Source organism: Cydia amplana, chromosome 1 (genome assembly GCF_948474715.1).
Source record: "Cydia amplana chromosome 1, ilCydAmpl1.1, whole genome shotgun sequence".
NCBI lineage: Eukaryota > Metazoa > Arthropoda > Insecta > Lepidoptera > Tortricidae > Cydia > Cydia amplana.
In genome coordinates this window covers 2,763,337-2,785,819 of record NC_086069.1, presented here as the reverse complement: position 1 = coordinate 2,785,819, position 22,483 = coordinate 2,763,337, and the positions used below count along the sequence as shown (strand labels likewise).

The 22,483-nt window shown below is 36.6% G+C and overlaps 1 protein-coding gene across 2 annotated transcripts in view; it reads right to left on the bottom strand.

Moving 5' to 3' along the window:
- Positions 1 to 8,165: 8,165 nt before the first annotated feature.
- Positions 8,166 to 22,483, bottom strand: part of LOC134657851 (fibroblast growth factor 22) — a 179,799-nt gene continuing 165,481 nt past the window's right edge. The window contains exon 3 of one of the 2 annotated variants that reach the window (XM_063513463.1): positions 8,166 to 8,849. In XM_063513463.1, the coding sequence (XP_063369533.1) occupies positions 8,361 to 8,849 (489 nt within the window). In that variant the 3' untranslated portion in view covers positions 8,166 to 8,360. The remainder of the gene's footprint in view (positions 8,850 to 22,483) is intronic. The other variant, XM_063513543.1, reaches the window with a different exon arrangement.

Sequence of the window (22,483 nt, the reverse complement as noted above, 5' to 3'; positions counted from 1 at the left end):
TAGGCGTGAAGGGATATCGTCCCATAGAAAATTTGAATTTCGCGCCTTTTTTTACTGACAAGTTTTGGTTGACCAGCTATATGTAATGGAATCTTGCAAGTTAAATTTGATCCACTTCCCGGTTTCCGATTGAGCTGAAATTTTGCATACACATGTAAGTCGGGTGACAATGCAATATTATGGTACCATCGAGCTGATCTGATGATGGAGACAGGAGATGGCCATAGGAACTCTGTGATGAAACAACGCAACCTAATTGTGTTAGGGGTTTTTAGAATTGTCTCGATGAGTATTAGTTGTCTGTCGTAAGAAAAATACAGTCAGCGATAAAATCGTGTACCAAAAATTAAATATTTGCCAAACCCTTTTTTTTAATTATTTTTTGAAAAAATATTTTTTTCTTCAAATTTCACCGACTTGTCTGACGAACGAAATAAGTTCCATTTGTAAGTATACAACTTGTACTACAGTAATTATAGGTTGCCTATCTTTTTCCGGTCACTATTATATGGCCCTCTGCCGCAAAAGGTTGCCGTATTCATGAACCTATAATATTACGGACAGAGTTTCGCTTACAACACAACTGTGATTCCAACATCCACCAGTTTCTAAGTATTTACGCGTGACACACACACATTGACAGCCCACATCCACCAGTTTGCCGTCAGACGAATCGAAACGTCATTGAAGTCAACATGTCGAAGAAAAATATAAAATATGCCGGCATGCGTAGCTAAATCCTGCTAGAATTGTACCGATCGAAAAAAAAAAGTCACGGAATAACTTTTCATACTTAAGTTTAACAATTAGTACGTAAAATCACGATAATTTGTTGTTTATAAATTATCAAACTGCAAAACAGGAGTGTGACCAGTAACATGAATAGGGTAATTTCCCGAAAGTAGGGTAATTGATACCCTTCTTATTAAATCATTATGTATTAAGAGATCATTTAGGTAAATGGTTAAATTATTGATTGTGCATTTCAAACTAGGTCGGTATGGTAATTTCCCGATACTAAGGAGCGATACTTAACGTTTGTTTGTTATGTATTATAATTTTTTGTTGAAAACCAGATATGTTTTAAGTTAAATCATAGAGAAAAAAATACATAGAGTGCTCACTCCATACATCAGTTTTAATACCAAAAAGACTATTAGCATCTAGCATCGAGTAGCGGAACTATCAGTACTGCTACTTGACAATAGATGTAGCACCGACCGGAAAGTCTTATGCTGTTGAGATAAGACTTTCCGGTCGGTGCTACATCTATTGTCAAGTAGCAGTACTGATAGTTCCGCTACTCGATGCTAGATGTAGACACTGAAATTAATAGTCTGAACTGATGTATGGAGTGAGCACTCTTGTCTTACTATATTTCTCTATGGTTAAATGTATAAATTAAAAAACATGACGAACTGATTTCATTACGATGCTAAATATCATTAGGTATTGAAAATAATGATTGCACAAAGTAATTGTGCAATATTGCGCATTTTCAAGACCTATAAAATCAGATACGTATACACCTTTTTTTATTGTCTAACGTAAAACTGTCCTAATTTTTTTATTTGAAAACAAGGACGATATTAAAAATAATTGTTTCACAATTAGGGGAGAATTTGTGTTACATGGTAACACTCGTCTACACGCACACATTCAAACCGTCCGCCATTGCAGTGTCACAGATTGTCTTAGGTGACAGTCCGTCCGTAATATTCTAGGTCCATGGCCGTATTTAATTTAAACAGGTGAGTTTTTATCGATAATTGCACTCATCTGTCTGACGCTTGAATTATACATCAAAATTACGGTAATTTTATTGCGAATACAGTGGTATAGGGTTGCCTGCGACAATCCGGCCACAAATTAGGGTTGCCAGACTTTTTTTAATAAAATAAGAAGAAAAGATTTTTATATAGCGATAACTCAAAAACGGCTTAACTGATCACGATTGTTTAAACTTTTATTAAATGTGTTTACTAAGCACTAGCTGCGTGACGTTGATCAGTCTGTTAACTGTGGTTGGTGCAACTGGCCCTGAGTTGGCAGCGATTTTGATAGGCTGATAATGGGCTGATAGCACACGCACAAATTAGGCGAGTGGCGTGAGTAATAATTTAAGGCGAAGCCGAAAATTGTTAATAAAGACGCCAGGAGTATTTTTTAACTCAGTTAAACAATGTGGCATACAATACTTTTTCTACGACCAAGCACTTTGAAATAAAATTGTAAACTTAACAAATATTTTTCATTCAAGAAGTAGGGCGGGCGGGAAAAGAATGAATGAAATAAAATAAACAGGTTCACTTATCTGCCAGAGATGACAATTAAAGTTAGATTGGCAACAATGTCATTCATACAATATTTTTTAAGTGGTGATTACACGAAGTATCTTAAAAGTGACAAAAAGATACTGCGTGTATGGGAATAGACTAAAGACTACTTGACAACTATAAGATAGGGGTTTAAAGGTGTGTGCACGACCCTTTAAATGACAAATAAAAGTCCGTACCGAAAGACGATTACATCTTTTGACGGCACCGGAGACACCGGAGTCTCAAGTTGCACTGAGAATTCACCAGTAACAATGTGCTAACCCATACTAAATCAATTAGATGTAATCGTCTTTCGGTCGATGTCGCTAAGATACGCCACCCTTATGGCGTGTATGTATAAAGGAAAGAATGGAAAGATTTGCGATGTCCTGGTAGGCTTCCGTAGCTCAATTGGTTAAGAGCAACGCACGGATTGCGGAGAATGCGGGTTCAAGTCCTGCCGGAAGCATAACTTTTTTCCATTTTTTCCTTTAATATAAAATTTGGAATATTTCTTTGACCATAATTGACACAAAAGTGCCGGTCCTTTGAGATTTCAATTATCCAGGTTCCATTTTCCTATTATCCGTGTTTTACTTGCTTTAATACTCGTTACACTGCTTACAATTATGGCATTAAACCCCTTTAAAAACCACGCCATTGAGAACCTTGTCGGGATGCACTAAGGTTGACATTGGGCTGTAGCCGCGCTTTAGGTATGTGTGTGTATTCAAATTAAAACAACATGCTGTTTATAGAATCGTATTTATTTATTTGTCGGTATAAGTGACTGTAAAAAGTTATTGTCTAAAAGTTTCGATCAATCTTTTGGTTGAACTACGTATAAAAGGTTTAAAAATTCTACCGAAACATTCTAATTATCCAACATTGAATTTATACAAATTATATATTTTATTAATACATTTCAATTTTCAAGATTTTTAAATGCACTCGGCAAACATGAATTCTCATTAATAATTATTGTAAAGTTATCGAAATTAATTAAGTAATACTGTTTGACTCCTCTTGTCCTTATATTTAATTTCATATTATAATGTTTTAAATAAATAGTGATGCATTTAAAGTTGTCTTAGTTCCTCGCTAGATGTCTCTGCGCTAACTTTTTAATTGTTAATGCATATTGTCTATGGATCGGTAGGAATAATGACCCATTCGGGCTTTATTATTTTATGGCACAAGTGCGTAGCGCAGTTTATAAACTCGGTAAATAATCATTAATCAACCATTTTTCTAAACTGCCTACAAACTATACAGGCTGAAGAATAATACAAATATTTAAGTAGTCTGATAATACAATGATTTTGTTCTAACTTTCTTATGAGAGGTAATGTCAGTTTTTTTTTTATAAAAATATAAATTCAAGATTCAGCATTATTATTCGTCCTGTATAAGAAAATAAATAACCCAGTGATCCAAGGAGGTAATCACTATATTATTGAATTCTTACAATGAAATTTACATACAAAGACTACGGTGCTACATACTGAAACCCAACAGAGACGTTTACACAATACCAAAATACTGTTTCTACACTAACGTAAAGATCGATTGGTAATTCACAATACAGCAACAAGACAATCGAAACCCGATAATCGAATAATTTATTATCGAAAAGGACAAGAAATCGGTACGTGCACAACACTAGTACTTTTTTTTTAAATGTAGAGTAAATGCTTTGTTTATTTCCAGATTTAATGTCGTTTTCGCTGTCGCTTAAAATATTATACAATACATAAATAATTTCAAAATATCTTTTGAACATACGTAGGTACATAAAGCTTGCAAATATATTCACATAACTTGTAAGTGAACGTCGTTCACGATATAAGTTAAACATAACTATGTACAAGTATTCAATTAAAATTAAATATATAATTGGTTCGGCGGTAGGTTCGTTTCAAAAAGCGAATATCCAAATACCTTCAGTAACATTTACACATCCGAGGTTATTTAGGTAAAGTGTCATTCTATGGAACTTGCTAACTATGTAAACAAAACGCGCCAAATTGAAACTGTCAAATATGAATTTACTAGTGACTTGTTTACACAGTTAGTAAGTTCCATAGAATGACACTTTAGATAGGAGTAAAAACTGGAATCATGTAGGGCAGTGGTTCCTAACCTTTTCAGTCCGGTCACCCCTATGACTAACTAGGGAACCTGATTTACCCCTCCTCCCAATGGTAATAAAAAATGCAAACGTGTACGTTTGTTGTATTGTTATATTAGATTAGCTTATTACCCCCATAAAATACCAGTTTTACCCCCACGGGGGTAATTACCCCCAGGTTAGGAACCACTGATGTAGGGACTTTGTTTTTACCTTATGTTACCAACCTTTTTGGCATTTGAACCTGAGAATGCTTAGCTTCAAATTATCCGTCTCAGCTAACTTTGCACCGACAACAGAATAAAGTGAGGGACTGTCATTATAGACGTCATATTTTCTCAGTAATTTGACATTAAAAATGACATGGCCACATTTTGTCATAGCAAATGCCATGCAGAGTTAGCTTGGTCCAACTCTAGTAAAGTTAGGTCAGATTTTTACTCCAATGTAGGTATATATTACAATCCAAGGTAATCTCATATTTTAAAAGGCAGTGAGTTAAAAATTCACGTCACATTTTATGTAGGTACTTACCGTAAAAGCATCATAAATTTTCCCTTTAACATAACTTTTCCAACCGCGTCATAGGTACAGATACACTTTCTGCCGCGGTGGGTAAAGTTATGCAAAGTTATACTTTTACGGTATTTATGGCGATAACTCTTGATTTTCATCAAACAAATCAATCGTCAACGACGTTCAGTGGTAGTCTTACGAAGTTCTAGCATGCTGAGTTTATCGCGTCGGCTAAAGTCGCAAACCTCTTATCTCCTCCAAAGGAGTTAAGATGAGTTAAGAGGTTTGCAACTTTAGCTAACAATATATAAAGTTGCAAACCTCTTAACTCCTTTGGAAGAGATAAGAGGTTTGCGAATTTAGCCGATTGTTTTTATCTTCGAAAAGTGACTGTCAGAGCATTGCGATTTGCGATATACTTATGGTAGTCTTTGAGAAGGACTGCGCTAAGGGGGGAAAGACGTTTAATCGAAGCAAGTCATCTGAGATTGTAGGCATAACAGAAGTCACAGTTTCGGACATCGCAGGATTTACGACAGATGACTCCTTTCGGTTATACGTCGGTAGTCGCGTACCTATTACAATCCAATTTAATCACAATATTTGCGTCCACACACCATTCAAAGCACGTATTGTCAGAAACGGACTTAAATATAATACAAGTAACATTGGCTCACTAAAGTACAAGCGTATGAAATCCTACATATCTACTTACATCGGTTGGAACTAAGGGAGAGAATAAAAAACATCAACTAAAACGTTAACAAAATACGACTTTCTCTATGAAAAATAAAATAAATAATTTACAAATTAGATACAAGTTTTATAACTGCTAATAGTCACATTTTTTGTTAATGTTTATCACTACTTGGATGGCCGAGGCGAGCGCGAACGGGAGCGTGATAATATTTTTAGCGCATACCTATATTTTATCACGGACATAAAACGAATGCACGATAAAAATATTATGCTAGGGAATCTGTTGCACGGTTACACACTATGGTCATAACGAGACTAGAGAAACTAGTCTATCGACCCTTATTGGCCAACATTACGAGGTGTCAATTCACTTCCGCTGGCCACAATTATTTGTATTATCTCGAAGTATTTTATCACAAGCCGCGAGCCCACTCGCCTCAACCGATCCGACTTATTGTTAGGCTGTGTCCACATACGTGTCATTGTTTTAAATCGAATTGTTTTCTGCACCGCATTCATTTAAAAAAACCGCTATTAGCAATAAATCGCATCAAACGCGTCAGTTACGCGTCTGACACGGATCTCCCGGTACAGTGACATGTATGTGGGGCCCTAGTACAGTGACATGTATGTGGGGCCAGCTTTAGGAGCAAGCCGTCCGGTCGCACGTCTCTTTACACTACCATAGCCTAGACCGACACCTACTTTACTCAGTCCAAAATTTCAGTCAATTTCTTATGAAATTACACGTCACCACGTCCGTCTAAGTACACATACCTAAAACCCGTGCTGGTGATATTTATTTAGTCTAAGCGAATGCAACTAGATAGATCCTGGTTATTCTACATAGGTATAGAACAAATTGTGACAGATATTTATGAACGCGAACTGTAGTCCCTATTTGAAAAAGTATTCCAGGGTGGCAGATACTTTTGGTGCGTTATTTCATCCGCTAGTATTGATGGTGACTGTACCTAATACCTACATCTATCTAATGGGATAGTCAGAGACCTTTTGTCAAAACTGTCCTGGATCAAAGAGCCCCTTGAAATTTAACTGCCGAAGAATTCGTCAACAACCACAAATAAAATACCTATTGACATGCGGCGGTTTTGTCACTACGCTCATAAAAGTTTATCTTTACAAAACATGCAAATTTATTAAAAACTCGCGTTACAAACCACTAATTTCTGTTAAAAGTCGTGTTCTAAGACGTTTCTGAATTAAAATGATAATTACTTAATTTGAATACGGTTTTCGAAAGCACTTTGTAAACTGACCGATTACGAGCGTTTAAGATCCACGATAAGTGTGTTTCCGTATGTAACGGACACTATGGGGTCCATTAAACAATCTCTTCGCTTTAATTAAATAGAAAATTTAAAGTCCGGGAAGATGTAGCTCGACAAATTTGATTTTTCCGACGGAAAATACTCGAGCCAACCTCACTACATACAACTCTCATAAACACCATTAGCTTGTATCGTCACACTCAGCTGTTCGATTAAATTGGTGATCGTTTACGACTGAACAGAGGGTCATTCGGTATCGTCCATTTAGCTTATAAGGTTTATAGAGCCCGATCAATACTTAGCGGGATCTTAAAAGGTATAATTTAGAGGGCACTAGATCATGATAAACTAACGCGAGCGATACTTGGAGTTGTTATATTCGAAAGTCATACACAAAGTGGCTAAATCAATAGGTAAAGTTTCCGACTATCCTTTTAAGATGTAGGTACTTGGTCTAATAATCAATGTTTAGTGTTAAACAAATAAACATCACCAGCGAAAGCCACTAACCCTTCAGCACGGTTCCAAGCCCCGACTCTGTCGATAGTACAGGTCTCAAGTCATTGTCAAATTAAATTAAGATACATTAACAATTTCACGATAACAGTAACTAACACAATTGGAATCTTGCCGATAAATCTAAGTGTTAAAGCGAACTAGGAATATAAATTGAGATAGATAATTTCAGTAGCTTTGGTAAACATCTTATTAAACATCCTGACCGTTCATACGACTCCTCATTGAGTATTTAAGTTACACTACACTAAAGAAAGTAAGAATCGTAAAACGGCTACCTAAACAACGAGTAACTGGTATTAAATTTTAGTATAATTCAAAGATTTCCAAAGCGGGATAATTTATCTAAGAGAGCATACTTGTCTCCAATCACTAGCTGTCCGAAGAGATTCTCTTACGGAGAGGCAGCGGCACCTTCAACCACAGCAAAAAATGTCCAAAAGTGTCAATTAATGAGCATTCCTTAACATTAGACGTTGAATCTAGTTTTTTCGCCGCAGTGAAGGTGCGTGCCCGAGAAGGAATGATACAGATAGGGTGAAAAACCATGGAATACGCACCACCAAAACCAACGAGATAATAGCTCCGTATATACCGAGTGCTCATTCAACGGTTTATAATGTTTGCTTCACCTTTTTGCGACAACGTGTCACATTAAGGAATCGGAATGGACAGGACCATTCCGATTCCTTAAGACTAACTATAATGAAATTTGGGTGGCATCTGAAGCAGATATCTGCCTGAGAATATGTGATGTTGGATGGGACGCATTGGTTTTGGTATTGCATCATCGTTGGCGTTACCCCCAGGCGGGCGTGGAACCGTGCTAGCGTGCAATCGCGACGGCTGCCCCCACCGCGAGGAGCGAGCTCACGCTCGGACGACCGCCTACTGCGCGGTCTGTGACCGAAAAAACTCCATATCGGTCGTCGTGGACATCGTAGACATCGTCGACTCGTCGTAGCTCTCCGTCGTCGTCGACGTCGTGCCGTCGTATTTTCTCCGCGTCTTCGGATGTCGGTGTTTCTTTTTGGGGTGGACCACTTTTTTGTGCTTCCGCTTTTGTCTTTGCAACTGTTTTTGGACTCTGATTTGACATCGCTGCTCGGTGCGGAAGGGTGGGGGTCTTTTGAGCTTGCCGCGGTGTCGCCGGACGGGGCACTGGGTCTGCTTGGGGCCCTCCCACCGCCTGGTGAGCGTGAGCGCGTACACCGAGAGGTTGCCGAGCGGCCGGTTGAGCGCGATCTGCGTCCGCCTCGACTTGCCGTTGTTCCCCAACGCTAGGTAGGTCTTCTTGCCGCCCCGTACCCTCGAGTACGTGTTGTAGTTGTTCTCCTCTATGTTTTCCTCGAACATGCAGTCGTCCGAGAGATCCTTCTGAAACAAACGAGAAAGGCTAGTCAGTCGGAGGCGAGGCGGGTTTGTCTGACATCACAAGACCGATCGGCCGCTGGAGATATATCTATGATAATTCGTTTTATAAACAAGTTAATATCGCGGACACGAGAACAACGACATGGCCTAGAATCTGGGATATATTATCACGCGTATTTACTGAGACCTCGCAATATTTTGACATCGTAAATTATTTCTAAGTATATCAGACGGTTGAGATAAAATCGTGGCCGTTTGGCACATAGTGATTAATGTGAATAGAATACGTTAATAAAAGGGTTTGATGAATAAATGTAAATATATAGGTTTTATAACAATAAAGGGATTGTGTTGGTTTACACCTCATCAGCTGAACCATTCTAATTGTATTGCATGTATTCCAAGTACCTATGTAGTTTTCGTTAATAAACCTCTTAACTGTGTGAGATAAGTTTGAGGACCTACTGACGTCATCTGGTTTTAGAAGCTCAAGACAAAATTTTATTCGTTTGTAACGAGGTCGTAAATATACTAAAAATGACTTTCCGGTTTGCATTGAGGTATGACATGCCTATAAAACTAAATTACGGCGCATTACGGCTTTCAACGTTCCTAATAAGTAAGCAATCAACGTCATTTTGATAGACACGAGTCTACTATTCGGTGAACTTTTTGTAGCTGGAAATAGATTTTATACCCATATGATTAAACCACGTCAACCACGTGTATTAGGTACCTATTATGGTCATAAGCTGAGAGAAAATATCTATAGTGTACCGCATCGTGTAGTCGGGCCTTTTGCTCGTGAGCAACCTTCTTGTGACACTATATGATGGTTAGTACGATTATAATTTCAGAAACAGTAAACTCTAGGATTTCATAGTGGAAAGTACAGGATCATTCCCAAGCCATAACCAGATAAGGATGATTCACGTTAGACCGGGCCGTGTCCGGGACGGAGCTTCTGGCCTGGCGCTTACTTTTCTATGACAGATGACCGGTCACCACGTGATGCTTTCCATAGGAAATCAAACTCCGGAAGCTCCGGCCCGGATACGGCCCGGTCTAACGTGAGTCATCCTTAAGTTGCGGAAGGATATTGTTCCCTTTTTCACACCATCAGAGTGAGTGCAAATTGATAGTACAAACAGCAAAAAACTGTCCACCGGTGGACCTTAGTGTAAGGCCTGAGTGGACGCTCGAAGCGGAGCGTCCAGCGGGGCGTGCAGCGTGGCGTCGGGCTCACAAGTGACTTGAGCAGCGTGCACTAAGGCCGCTCCTATACGCTTGCATTTGTTTAAAATGCACGCCGCACGCCCCGCCCCGCTGCACGCCCAACTCGAGCGTCCACTCAGGCCTTACACTTATGCTTTTTGTAATAAGGTTTACGAACTCTCATTTAACAGTGTGGGCAATGGTACTACGTTGAGGCCCAACACTAAAAAGCACATTTGAGGGCACTTACTATTACCATGTCGGCACCAAGTTCTAAATTAACCGCAACCATTAATTCTAATCGCCCCGCCCGAACATAAAAGCTCATCAGAGCGTTCCATGCAAAATTCCTCGCCACCCAGCCCGTTCTAGGTCCTAAACAGATAGGTTAATTCATAAATATGTATAAGCGATCGCCGTCGGGTGCTAATGTCTCTTAAATTGTCTTATGTCGCGGACATAGGCAATTGAAGGGCATTAAATTCGAAGTATGATTGCTGTTTGGTGGGTAGAAATAACCAGACAGATTTATGGCCGCGGTGCCGGTTGTCCTATAGGAAGTTCCGTGGACAGGATTGGTCGATTAACAATTAGCCTTACAAGATTGGCCTAGAATGGGGTACTTATGAATAATGCATGGGTTGTGACGGGTTTGGTCAAAAGGTTTGTAGGTAAGGGAGCGGTTGCTTGATGGGATCGCCGTTACTTTTCAATGGAAACAGTTATGTAGGTATCTTAATTAGGGCTGGACCCGTTTGCAAGTCCTATTTCATGTTGTTGCTGCATCTGGATGTTTGTGATTAAAAAATGTAATACATAGTACATTCTTGAAAAAAAATTTTTTTTTAGATAGGAATGCTTATTCTTCGCTAGGTGCACAGTGTGTGTCCGATGTTCGGGTCGGTAGACTATTATGACTGTGTAAAACAAAGATACCTACTACCTACATGTGAAATTTATTGAAACGAATATCAATAGAAACCGCTCAAACAAGTTAACTTAGGTACCTATAGATGTCTCTTTTATATCGCGAACAATGTTTTCTAATAGAATTGTCATATACGCATATAAATATGAGATAACAATAGTGACATGAATGACTAGAAAGTAGCCTATTAACTGCCATGCAATACTTAAACCTGACCTATGCCACAAACCTTACACTTGACATAAGCTTCAAATAATCTTCCTTACAATAACACTACAAATCGTTCCAATATGTATGTATGACATTCAACATCTTCATCCAAATGTAAATCTTAACCTTGACTACTCATGTTCCATTTTCTAAAATCAAAGTGTGTCAAGATACGAGGTTTAGCAGGCTAGGGGTGTCAAGGAAGTGGTAGGTTGAGCAACGGCGTCGGCCCAATAGTACGTCAGTAGTATTTATATAAGTGCTAGTATTTATACGCGGTACGTCATACGGAAGGTACCACCCGCGGAGAGCCGCGGGGCGTATTAGTTGCGTCTTGCGATTTAATAATCGCACGCAGGGCTGCGACTGGAACATCGCACGGTAGTTTGTTTTGTTACAAACTTGGTATTCGCTAGTTTATGTCTGTTCGTCTGTCAGCTGAAGCTTTATGCACTTGTACATTAAACTAAAGGTCTATGTCTCTTTTATCGTATGCCACTTTAATGTTGTGTTGTACTTTTACTTTTATTTCCGATACTCAGATAAATCCTTTATTGTGCACCACGCAGGGAATGAAATATTGTATAATATAATATTTAAACTCAATTTATAGTAAGTAGAATTTACGTACACTATGTTTTGTTGGTTGTTTTAATTACTAAAAGGGATCGATGGTGAAACGCAAATATTATATGGCCAGAAAATACAGGGGATAACTATTTCACAGTTGAAATTAAACACATCGGAAATAATCGATTAGTAAAATCGCATTTAAATCATCATCATATCAGCCCTTTATTAGCCACTGCTGAGCATAGGCCTCTCTTCTAATACGCCACATGTCCCGGTCCCGTGTTAATTAATCTCATCCAGAAGTTTAGTGACCCGCAATCCCCCAAATTTCGTCCACCGCACGAGCCATTGGACGCCAGGCGCTTCTTTTATCCGAAAGCGGCCACCACTCTTAACATTTTGGTCTACATGTCCCGCCCAATTCGATCTAAATAATCGATTTAAATTAATTACCGTTTTCCTCCATCGCCAACCCTATGTAAACATAGGCCGCGAGCGAAATTAATTCCTTATAATAATTGTAGGAGTTAATACGTACATATTAACTGTCCGTCGCTAATTGTAGACTGGGTAATTGGGGCTCGGTAATTATAGACTTCCAAATTGGGTTGCAATGGTGATCGCGACATGCGGTAACATAGATTTGCTTTTAGAAACGGTTAGGGGTAACTGTTCATTGTACTCTGTACTGATAATGAGATAAATTCTATTTCTTAGGAATGAGGCCTTACCAAAGAGCTGATTTTCTTGGTTTTGACTGTATTAAGAAATTTTATGTGACAAATGGGTTTAACGTTTGGGAAAACTGGCGTCTTTTCCGTGGACATTATGAAAGTTGACGATTTGGTTCATTTTAATAACGCTTTTACATATTCAATTTTTAGGAAATAGAAGGTTTGAACATGCCTGCAGCTAGAAAAAGGCTTTGATGTCCATTTATTTTATATCAACGGGGGAGAGACGTAGAATTTTAACTCACACTAAAAAGATGAAGAGGTGTACAAGGTGTCCCTAAAGTCTCTGGTAGTCTGGACAAACCTACTAGAACGTGAATTACTTTTCAGGTCAAAGCGAAACGTCCTCGAAACTAGTTCGTGCCAGTATAACATATAGAAACATATTTTTTTTCCTGGATTAAATATCTACAGTCTTTAACCGTAGGAAATAAGAGATGGCTAAAAAAGTGTGATAAAAACAAATAAACATCTAGTTTTGGAAAACAACACAATCACTCACGGCAGGAGCTGCCAGTGAAGTGTCATAATATATTAGTCAATAAAGTTGGCCACTTATCTTATCGGTTAAACTGAACCAATTTGACTGCCCGTTCGTGTGAGAGTCGATAGGGGTGGTAGTTAAACGGTCGAGATATCGATAGATATCTCGTGCTGTGCTTTAGCGTTTTTGATGAAGTACATAACGATGAAACTACTTATCGATGTACCGCCATATACAGTTTCGTCGTTTTTATTATCAAGATAATAAAAATTAAGATACCAGCGTCTTCGACGAGTTTGTGTAAACTATACTTTTTATTACCTACAAACATTTGAATAATATACATACTTAAACAGTAAATGTTTGCAATTTGATATGTTTGAATTTATGATTATTAAGTCCACATTAAGTCTACCGTTGAACTTAGGCGGTAGGCAAGAAGCGGCATAATAGGTTATTAATTATTATGGTCTACTTTGTTAACATGTAGAAAAGTCTAAATATGCCTTATTATTCTAAACAAAGCGTCTCGATATTAAAAGCGATTCTATTCAAGTGTCACTTAGCTACACCGATTAAATTCAAAAGAGGAGTCAATTAAACAGTAAAATTAAATCGCAATACATAAATACAGGAGCTATCTTACAGAACCACCTTGTCACTACAGGGTACCAATACCAACATTATCATAGCAATGGCGATGCATTTAGGTGCCCGTCGTAATGATACATGTGCATTCTACTTTCTATTAACCAATTTCTTAGAGCATGCAAAACAAACTACAGGACTAGAAAACTTGGTACTTGAATAAACAAGCTAGCTCGACTAAAACTCGCTTGCACCTGGAACCGCTTTGAAAACTCAGTATCACCTGAATAATGAATATCATTAAAACTTTCGAATTCAATTGTAAAGCAGCTTTAAATTAATAGATATTGCATATTAAAACAAAACAGTTGCAATGCAAATGAATACTAAATAAGACACTTGGTTTATTACTTAGCGGTAACACAATTTGACGGTCTTCATTTGTATTGCGATCTTCGTTTGTTTTCATTTTATTTATTGATACTTCAATACAGCACGATGAACGTAAATTGAAACATACTAATACCGTTTTACATAGGTTTAGTTGTTTTGGTCTAGTTTGGATTAATATATTATCAATAAAATCATGTATATAACATTATTAAAACAACGTTCAAGTATCAAATGCGTTATAGTTCGCATCCTATACAATTTTCAATCGTGCCAACCTCCCGGGTCAAATATCGATTATCGATAGATCTCAACCGTTATCGGTCCATCTTTATGGAAAGGACAATCGATATTAGCCGATCGGTTGTCCTTGTTAAGGACTCGGAATGATAGAATTAAATTTTACTGTCTCTAAGATGGCGGTATAAAGTTGGTTACAAGGTCCTTGATGGGATTTAATGGAAACATCCTAGTGTAGGGAAAATAAAGGCGTTTGGGAACATGTTTGACAAGCGGCAATCAGAAAAACACTTAAAACAATCGACTATATCAATACAAATTACTATGTACCTATTTTCAACTTTAGTCGTAACAACCGCAACTAAATTGTTCCGTTCCAATTTAAAAAAGAACTTGTCTTCTAATAACTATTATTTTTTAGGAAAGTGACCCAATTTTGAAAAGTCAGCAACAAAGGTACCGTATGCGTCAAAAGTATCATTTAAAAAAATACGGTCGATTTGATAACCTCCTCCTTTTTTGAAGTTGGCTAAATACATCGCTCTACTATTAAAATATAATCGGATCTATTAAAACAGTATGAGTATCCTTTAAATGACAATAACACTACATTGTAGCATTGAATTCCCCATAATCACGAACAGATTATTACCATATAAAACGAAATTGCCTTTAAAGACAACAAAATATACGCAGTAGATATTTTACATGTATTAGATTAGGGAGAGCGTAGTAAGTATAAATGCTAAGCTTTCTAAGCTTTGAACTCTAATTTACGCGCTTCGTAGGTTATTTATTCTGTAATAAATATGTCAATTACTGTTCTCGGGCCGTGACAGATTTACCGACTTCACTTAAATTAGTTGTATGGTGAAAAATATGCCCATAGAGAAACGGTTCGTCCTCATTTGTTTGAAGACTCTCGTACTAGAAGATTGTCTGTGTGGATTGATACATCGAAATTGTAACATTATCCCTCTATTTTCTGCTGCAAACGTCGCTAAATTATCGTCCAAGAGTTTAAAAGTCTTAAATAATTAAACGACGATATATATTATTCATATTAACTCACATTTATATATATGTTTTAAAATTTAATGTTTAACGTTTAATTTAAGGTCTAACGCGAAATTTATTCACATACCTTTATTTACCGACGTTTCGACACAGGTTTCACTGGTCATGGTCGCGGCTAACTGATGTCCCAGCAAAATGTCAAAACAGAAAGGGTGTAGCAGGATAAGCCTTCAAAAATTGCCCCCAAAGCTTTGAGTTCAAAACTACTACCAGTTGATGCCCCGTCAAATGAAAATAATCCACACCAATTTTTAACCCTCTACTGCCGCCTGGAACCCCGTGACATTCATTTAACCCTAAAAAGTTTTTATTTTTTTTCTCAAAAAGTGTAAAACGGACAATTATGAAATTTTTCATAAATGTTGATGTCATCTATACAAACTATCAAAAAAAAAACTAACTCTCTACTTACTTATTTTCCTAGAAAAAAACCTAAATAAAAAAATAAAACACCCTGTATATCAGTTCAAGCTCGTCGTACTATCACCATTTTTGTACTAATTATTAACCAACTACTTATCTACATAATATATAAGTTTCATGTAAATAACAAAGGTGGAACAGTGTGAAAATATAAGTATTGTTCAGTACGTACCATGTATGTAACACGCTTACCAAACGTTGACGACACTAGTAAAAGATATCGGCCCGCCAACCGGGAAGCCATCCGTAATCATTTTTTTTTTGTTAATTACGAAAAAAATATTTGAAAATCGAACACGGCCAGCATCACGGCCGAGGGCCATTTTTTTAAATTTATTTCGCTTGCAGGACTCAAGAACTTACATAAAATGCTAAGTAACTCAATTACGTAGTACCTTTTTACAAAACAATAAAGTAAAATAAACAGAAACACTTGTTCGAATAAGTATTATTGAGTTTCATTTGTCCTCCATTTCAAATTAACAAAAAAAAAAATGATTACGGATGGCTTCCCGGTTGGCGGGCCGATATCTTTTACTAGTGTCGTCAACGTTTGGTAAGCGTGTTACATACATGGTACGTACTGAACAATACTTATATTTTCACACTGTTCCACCTTTGTTATTTACATGAAACTTATATATTATGTAGATAGGTAGTTGGTTAATAATTAGTACAAAAATGGTGATAGTACGACGAGCTTGAACTGATATACAGGGTGTTTTATTTTTTTATTTAGGTTTTTTTCTAGGAAAATAAGTAAGTAGAGAGTTAGTTTTTTTTTGATAGTTTGTATAGATGACATCAACATTTATGAAAAATTTCATAATTGTCCGTTTTATACTTTTTGAGAAAAAAAATAAAAACTTTTTAGGGTTAAATGAATGTCACGGGGTTCCAGGCGGCAGTAGAGGGTTAAAAATTGGTGTGGATTATTTTCATTTGACGGGGCATCAACTGGTAGTAGTTTTGAACTCAAAGCTTTGGGGGCAATTTTTGAAGGCTTATCCTGCTACACCCTTTGGTAAATAAAGGTATGTGAATATAGTGGTATCCAGACGTGACTGATCAAATCAGTTGATTTGATCAAAACTTCATTCCATAGATAATTTATATGAAAATTGGCATTTATGTGTCCGCACCTGCTGATTCGATCTGAGAATTTCATCAGATTGGCGAAAAATTGTCTCATCTGGATACCACTTAAATTTCCAAAACGCGAAAGTTTTATATTATTATTCATGTTACCACGGCGTAGTCATTAAAAAAAACGTCTTTAACACTTTAATTATTAACCTAACTCTAGCTAAAAGCACTCCGCTTTACAACAAGCATTTTGTATCTACATAAAAAGAAAAAAAAAATGTCTCAGGCTTTGCTTCCTAAACGTGAAAAAAGAACAATGAATGACGTTTGGCGCGCGTAGGGCTGCGAAGGTCCAATTTTATTTCCGAGAAGCGATTCGGTAAAAAACGATGTGATCAAACTGCACCACTTCCAAGTATTTTGATGGGATTCCGTCAAAGCTCTCGATAATCGGGCCGATTGTGGTTTCGGATATTTGAGCTAGAGCTGTCGTCTGTGAATCCGGTGTTAATTTATGCAAAAGCGGCGCCTCTAGTCAAAGACTAACGATGTGAAAACGATCAAATCCATGTTTTTTTTATTACTGTTTATATAAGCTGAGTTATTCTCCTAGCCTAGAATTAAGCATTTTAACGGCCATTAAATTTTAAAACTAATATTTATTCGTTCGCCATTATATACATAGGTTTGTTATTTTTAACGTTTTTGCACGTCGTCGCTTAAATATGTTGGTTAAGTATGAGCGATACTATTGAATAATTCATTGAAGTGTTTTAGTTTGATATGCGCTTTGATTTTGTTCTTTCCAGATTTCCGTACGATACCTATTAAAACTTTATGGCCAGTTTTTTGGTGACAGGTAGAATAGAAATGGGGAATATGTTGGTTTTAGTGTTTTTTTTTTATGCTAGAACAAAAGGTGTAAAGGGAAATAAAAGGAAATGAAGTGATAAAATGTTTACGACCGATATGGTGTCAGTGTCGTCACTAACGTTCTAAGTTTATGGGAATTTAAAGCCTCTAATATTAGGTTGCTGAAGAACAGAAAATCTAAGGATACGTCATTGTGTTAAACTAAGTTTTTTTACTGAGTTAATCTCAAAATTGATAACGGTATATTTTTTATATAGGTTATTACTTAATCTTAGTTGTGAGTACACTATGAATAGATTTAAAACTTTACCCGATAATTATGTTGTTTCACAGGCGTATAATATTAGAACTGTTAATTGGTATGAAACAAAATATAGTAGTAGTAGTAAAACAATTTATTGTACAAAAAGAAACATAAAGTATGAAAAAACACATATCATTTGTACAAAGGCGAACTTATCCCTTTGTGTGTATTTTCGATTTCTTTCATTTCTATCAAATGTTTTTCTCAACTCTATAATTTTTTGTGAACTGTTCTAGAGTAGATATAGTGAAATCACAATTATAATATATATTATACATTTTTGTTAAATGAAAATAAATAACCTTAACCCAAAACCGTAATTGTCTCTTAGGACGCAAGAAATAACTCGAACCTCGCAATGGCAATGGCTGTGACTAATTCTAGGCACCATAACTACATGTACTTGTACCTGTATCATCCTATGTGTATCTTGTATATAATATGTGTACCTACACCAATAATAATAACACTTAAGGAAACTTCCACTTTCTGCTTCTGTAATTGATTATAATTTTATGTCAAATTTATAAAATAACAGTAGCGACTCTACAATTATCAAACATACCAACGAAAGCCCATCCATTCGATATAAATAATTCGATATCATTATTTAATAATTAATAAATCTATATCGAGTTACGTGCCCGTCGTCGCTTCCTTCGTCCTTCCAAATTCCAGCAATAAAAAGTAGATAAAATGTAATGGCATCCATATTTATTTATAAAGTATTGGATTATTATATTTCACCTATTTGATGGTTTAGTGTAGGAAGGTTTTTATTCTAGGGCCAAATTTGTCGCTATTAAAAAGTTACATCTCCTACTATTATTGTGATTCTTAAGACCTTTGAAATATTGTCACTATTTCAATCTAGGATATGAGAATAACTTCAAAAGTTTACTGCGCTTCAATTTTAATACGTAATCTGGGAAGTTCATGTTAAAATGGAATCAAACTTAATTAACCCCTCTCTTTTTTACGTCTCATTTTAATGCTAAGACTTAATTCAAATGTAGGTATTTTAATCCCAATAAAAATGCGTAGGTATCTAATTTAATTCCATGTGATCCTTAAATTATATACTGTGTTATTTTCCCGGACTCGTGTTAGCAGATTTTATCAAACGTTCGACCAATTAACGATACGAAATAAGAACAAGCGGCATTTTTAGAAGGCAATTTATGAATTCCGCGACCGATCCACCATCCACGAGTCTACGGACGACCACCAGGTGGAGCGTCACCTTAATCAAAATATAATTTATACAACAGTATCAAAATGTCAATATTAATAGACCAATAAATTAACCAACCCCTAACTTAAATATCTAAATATCAAACAACCATAAATATAGCCATATTAAAACATAAAATAGAGTAAACAATCGTAAATAAAAATTACAACGAAAACACACAATGCGATCGTTAATTCAAGTATAAATTATGTCTATTTTGGAGGCCGTTTTTACACTTTTTTGTCCCATTCGTTTTCAACCTATTGTAAAAAACGAGGTTCTCAATATGTATCTTTTTTGTGGCTGTTTTAGCGGCGCCTGTGGCGCGGCGAAACCCTTTAGTCCGAATTGAAGACTAAACTTTTTCTTTTTTCCTAATTCAAGGCAATTCTGTTTTGTCGCCGTCGTAGTGGCCAGTCTTATTAATCCTTTTCCCATCACTATCTAAAATCGCTTTATATTGTCGACCCTATTTTGTCCTTTGTTCAAGTAGCCAGTGTTTTAATCGATTATTTTTGAATTCCATAGATAAGATGAGGCTGCGAGCTGTAAGTTTTTAAAGAATCAGAATTATGTTTTAAAACTGAAAGCGAGGTATGCAATAATAGAATTTTATTTAAATCACATAGTTTGTCAAAGTGATTGTAATTTCACGCAGCCAGAGAAGTATTCTTGGAATCCATCCCAAAGCCCTTTGATTCGGCTTTTGTCTAGACTTGTAATTTAAATACTCAGAGACAAAGCGTGTATGCGCGTAACTTATTCAAGTATTCAGACCATTTGAAAATTAAATTCTAAATTGTATTTAAATATAAAGTTGTTTATTTTGGAAATTACAGATGCTTTTGAGGGGCTCATCAGGTACAGTCACTAGCAATAATAAGTTACACAACGAAGGCGGCAAAAATATCTGTCACGTTCTTATTTGTAGCGCAATAAGATCGCGTCACATCTTTTTGGGGCCCTCGTTGTGTAACATATTATTGCAGATGACTGTAGGTACTATTGACGCTGACTGTACACAATACTTGAATCTCATTAAAGCAGTGATTGGATGAAGGGGTGAAACGTAGAATGCCACAGCTTGGCAGGATAGCTCGCATTCCAGGGTCGCTAGGAGGGTTGCTCGCGGTGAGAGGTATTTTTATAAAACACGAAATAATGTTTCGAAATAGAAAGGATTTTGTCGTAAAATCGGAGAGATCTTTCAAATAATGTGTAGCAAAAAACATAGCTGGTCAAGCAGATCTTGTCAGTAGAAAAAGGCGGCAAATTTGAAAAATGTAGGCGCGAAGGGATGTCATCCCATAGTAAATTTAAATTTCGCGCCTTTTTTAGGGTTCCGTACCCAAAGGGTAAAAACGGGACCCTATTACTAAGACTCCGCTGTCCGTCCGTCCGTCTGTCACCAGGCTGTATCTCACGAACCGTGATAGCTAGACAGTTGAAATTTTCACAGATGATGTATTTCTGTTGCCGCTATAACAACAAATACTAAAAACAGAATAAAATAAAGATTTAAGTGGGGCTCCCATACAACAAACGTGATTTTTGACCGAAGTTAAGCAACGTCGGGCGGGGTCAGTGTCAGTACTTGGATGGGTGACCGTTTTTTTGCTTGTTTTGCTCTATTTTTTGTTGATGGCGCGGAACCCTCCGTGCGCGAGTCCGACTCGCACTTGGCCGATTTTTTTACTGACAATATTTGCTTGACCAGCTATAGTTAGTACTTACCTACTTATAAGATCCAAGTACGAACATTTTCTAGTATTTTTATTAACGCATCGCCAATTATAATATTTCCTATACATGACCAAGAAAACTTGGAAAAGGAAAGTCCACAAGGGTTTGATTTACTCAAAATAATTTTTCTTCTAAATCCCCTGCTTTCTCGTACAATATTATAAACCTATTTTTATTTAAATTATTTTTACAATTCCTTGAAGGTTCATTGCGCTACGAAAATTCTAATATGGAAAGTATGAATAATAAAATCTGACTAATCCAAGAAATAAAAAATGTTAGTAAACTTATTTTATCTAGATGCACAACTCATTTAAATATATTAAAAGTTTATTTAGTATACTGAAATCTGTGTACGAAAATTCTTTACTTTACAGGCTTATTGTACTGTTTGCAAACTGTGTACTTTGCGACAGGGGTGCATCGATTGTCGATAACTCAATTTGGCCCCTTCGCTTCCGACCCGGACCCGCTAATGACGTTGTTTTCGTTCCGCCCGCACTCAAGTAAATGCTTCCGACTGTCATGTGTAATGATTACAGTCATTTGTTTACAAATTTGCACGTTTAGAGTAAAATTGGCGTGTATTTTTGCACATTTCCTTTTCACTTTATTGGTGTATTTACATGCTATTGAAATGATAAACGTTTTTGATTATTTAGGGTGTGAATTTTTAAATAAAATTTTTTATTGCTAATGCGCTGGTCATGCAGATCTTGTCAGTAGAAAAAGGCGGCAAATTTGAAAAATGTAGGAGCGAAGGGATATCGTCCAATAGAAAATTTGAATTTCGCGCCTTTTTCTACTGACAAGATTTGCTTGACCATCAAAAACCGGTCAAGTGCGAGTCGGACTCGCGATACAAGGGTTCCGCACATAATCCAATTTTTAACAATGTATGTATTTTTTTATGTGGAACGTGTATGAAATGTCTTTGAAAAATCCGTAGGGGTCGGATCAAAAACTACGTAATTAAGTCCGACTCACGCTTGACTGCACATTTGTAATAGGTTCATGTTGATTGGTCATCTATAGATAAAGAACTATTTTGTGTATTTTTTCAAAATTTTAGACTCAGTAGTTTCGGAGATCAAGGGGGGGGGATTGGTCGGACAGACAGACAGACGCACGAGTGGTCCTATAAGGGTTCCGCTTTTTCCTTTTGAGGTACGGAACCCTATAATGTTATAATTTAGATCTATTACACAGTTACTATGTAGATTAACTTGACACTTAAGGTTATTTTATCACTTAAATTAGGAAAAAAGAAACCAATTTGAAAAATGGGACACATTCAAGTTTCGAACGCTAATCGTAACGGCGGACACTTTAAACGTAGGTACAGCCGTAAAGCGACCCATACATTATCCACATTTTAACGAATTTATAAGATCTATAGTAACATGTGTACCTACTAGGTACACATGTACCTATGTAGGTACTTAGAAAAATCTAGGTTTCCAAATTTTTAAACGTCAGTCTAATTGAAGAACAGATATTTTTTATCAGATTAGAATTACTTTTTTTATAATTTA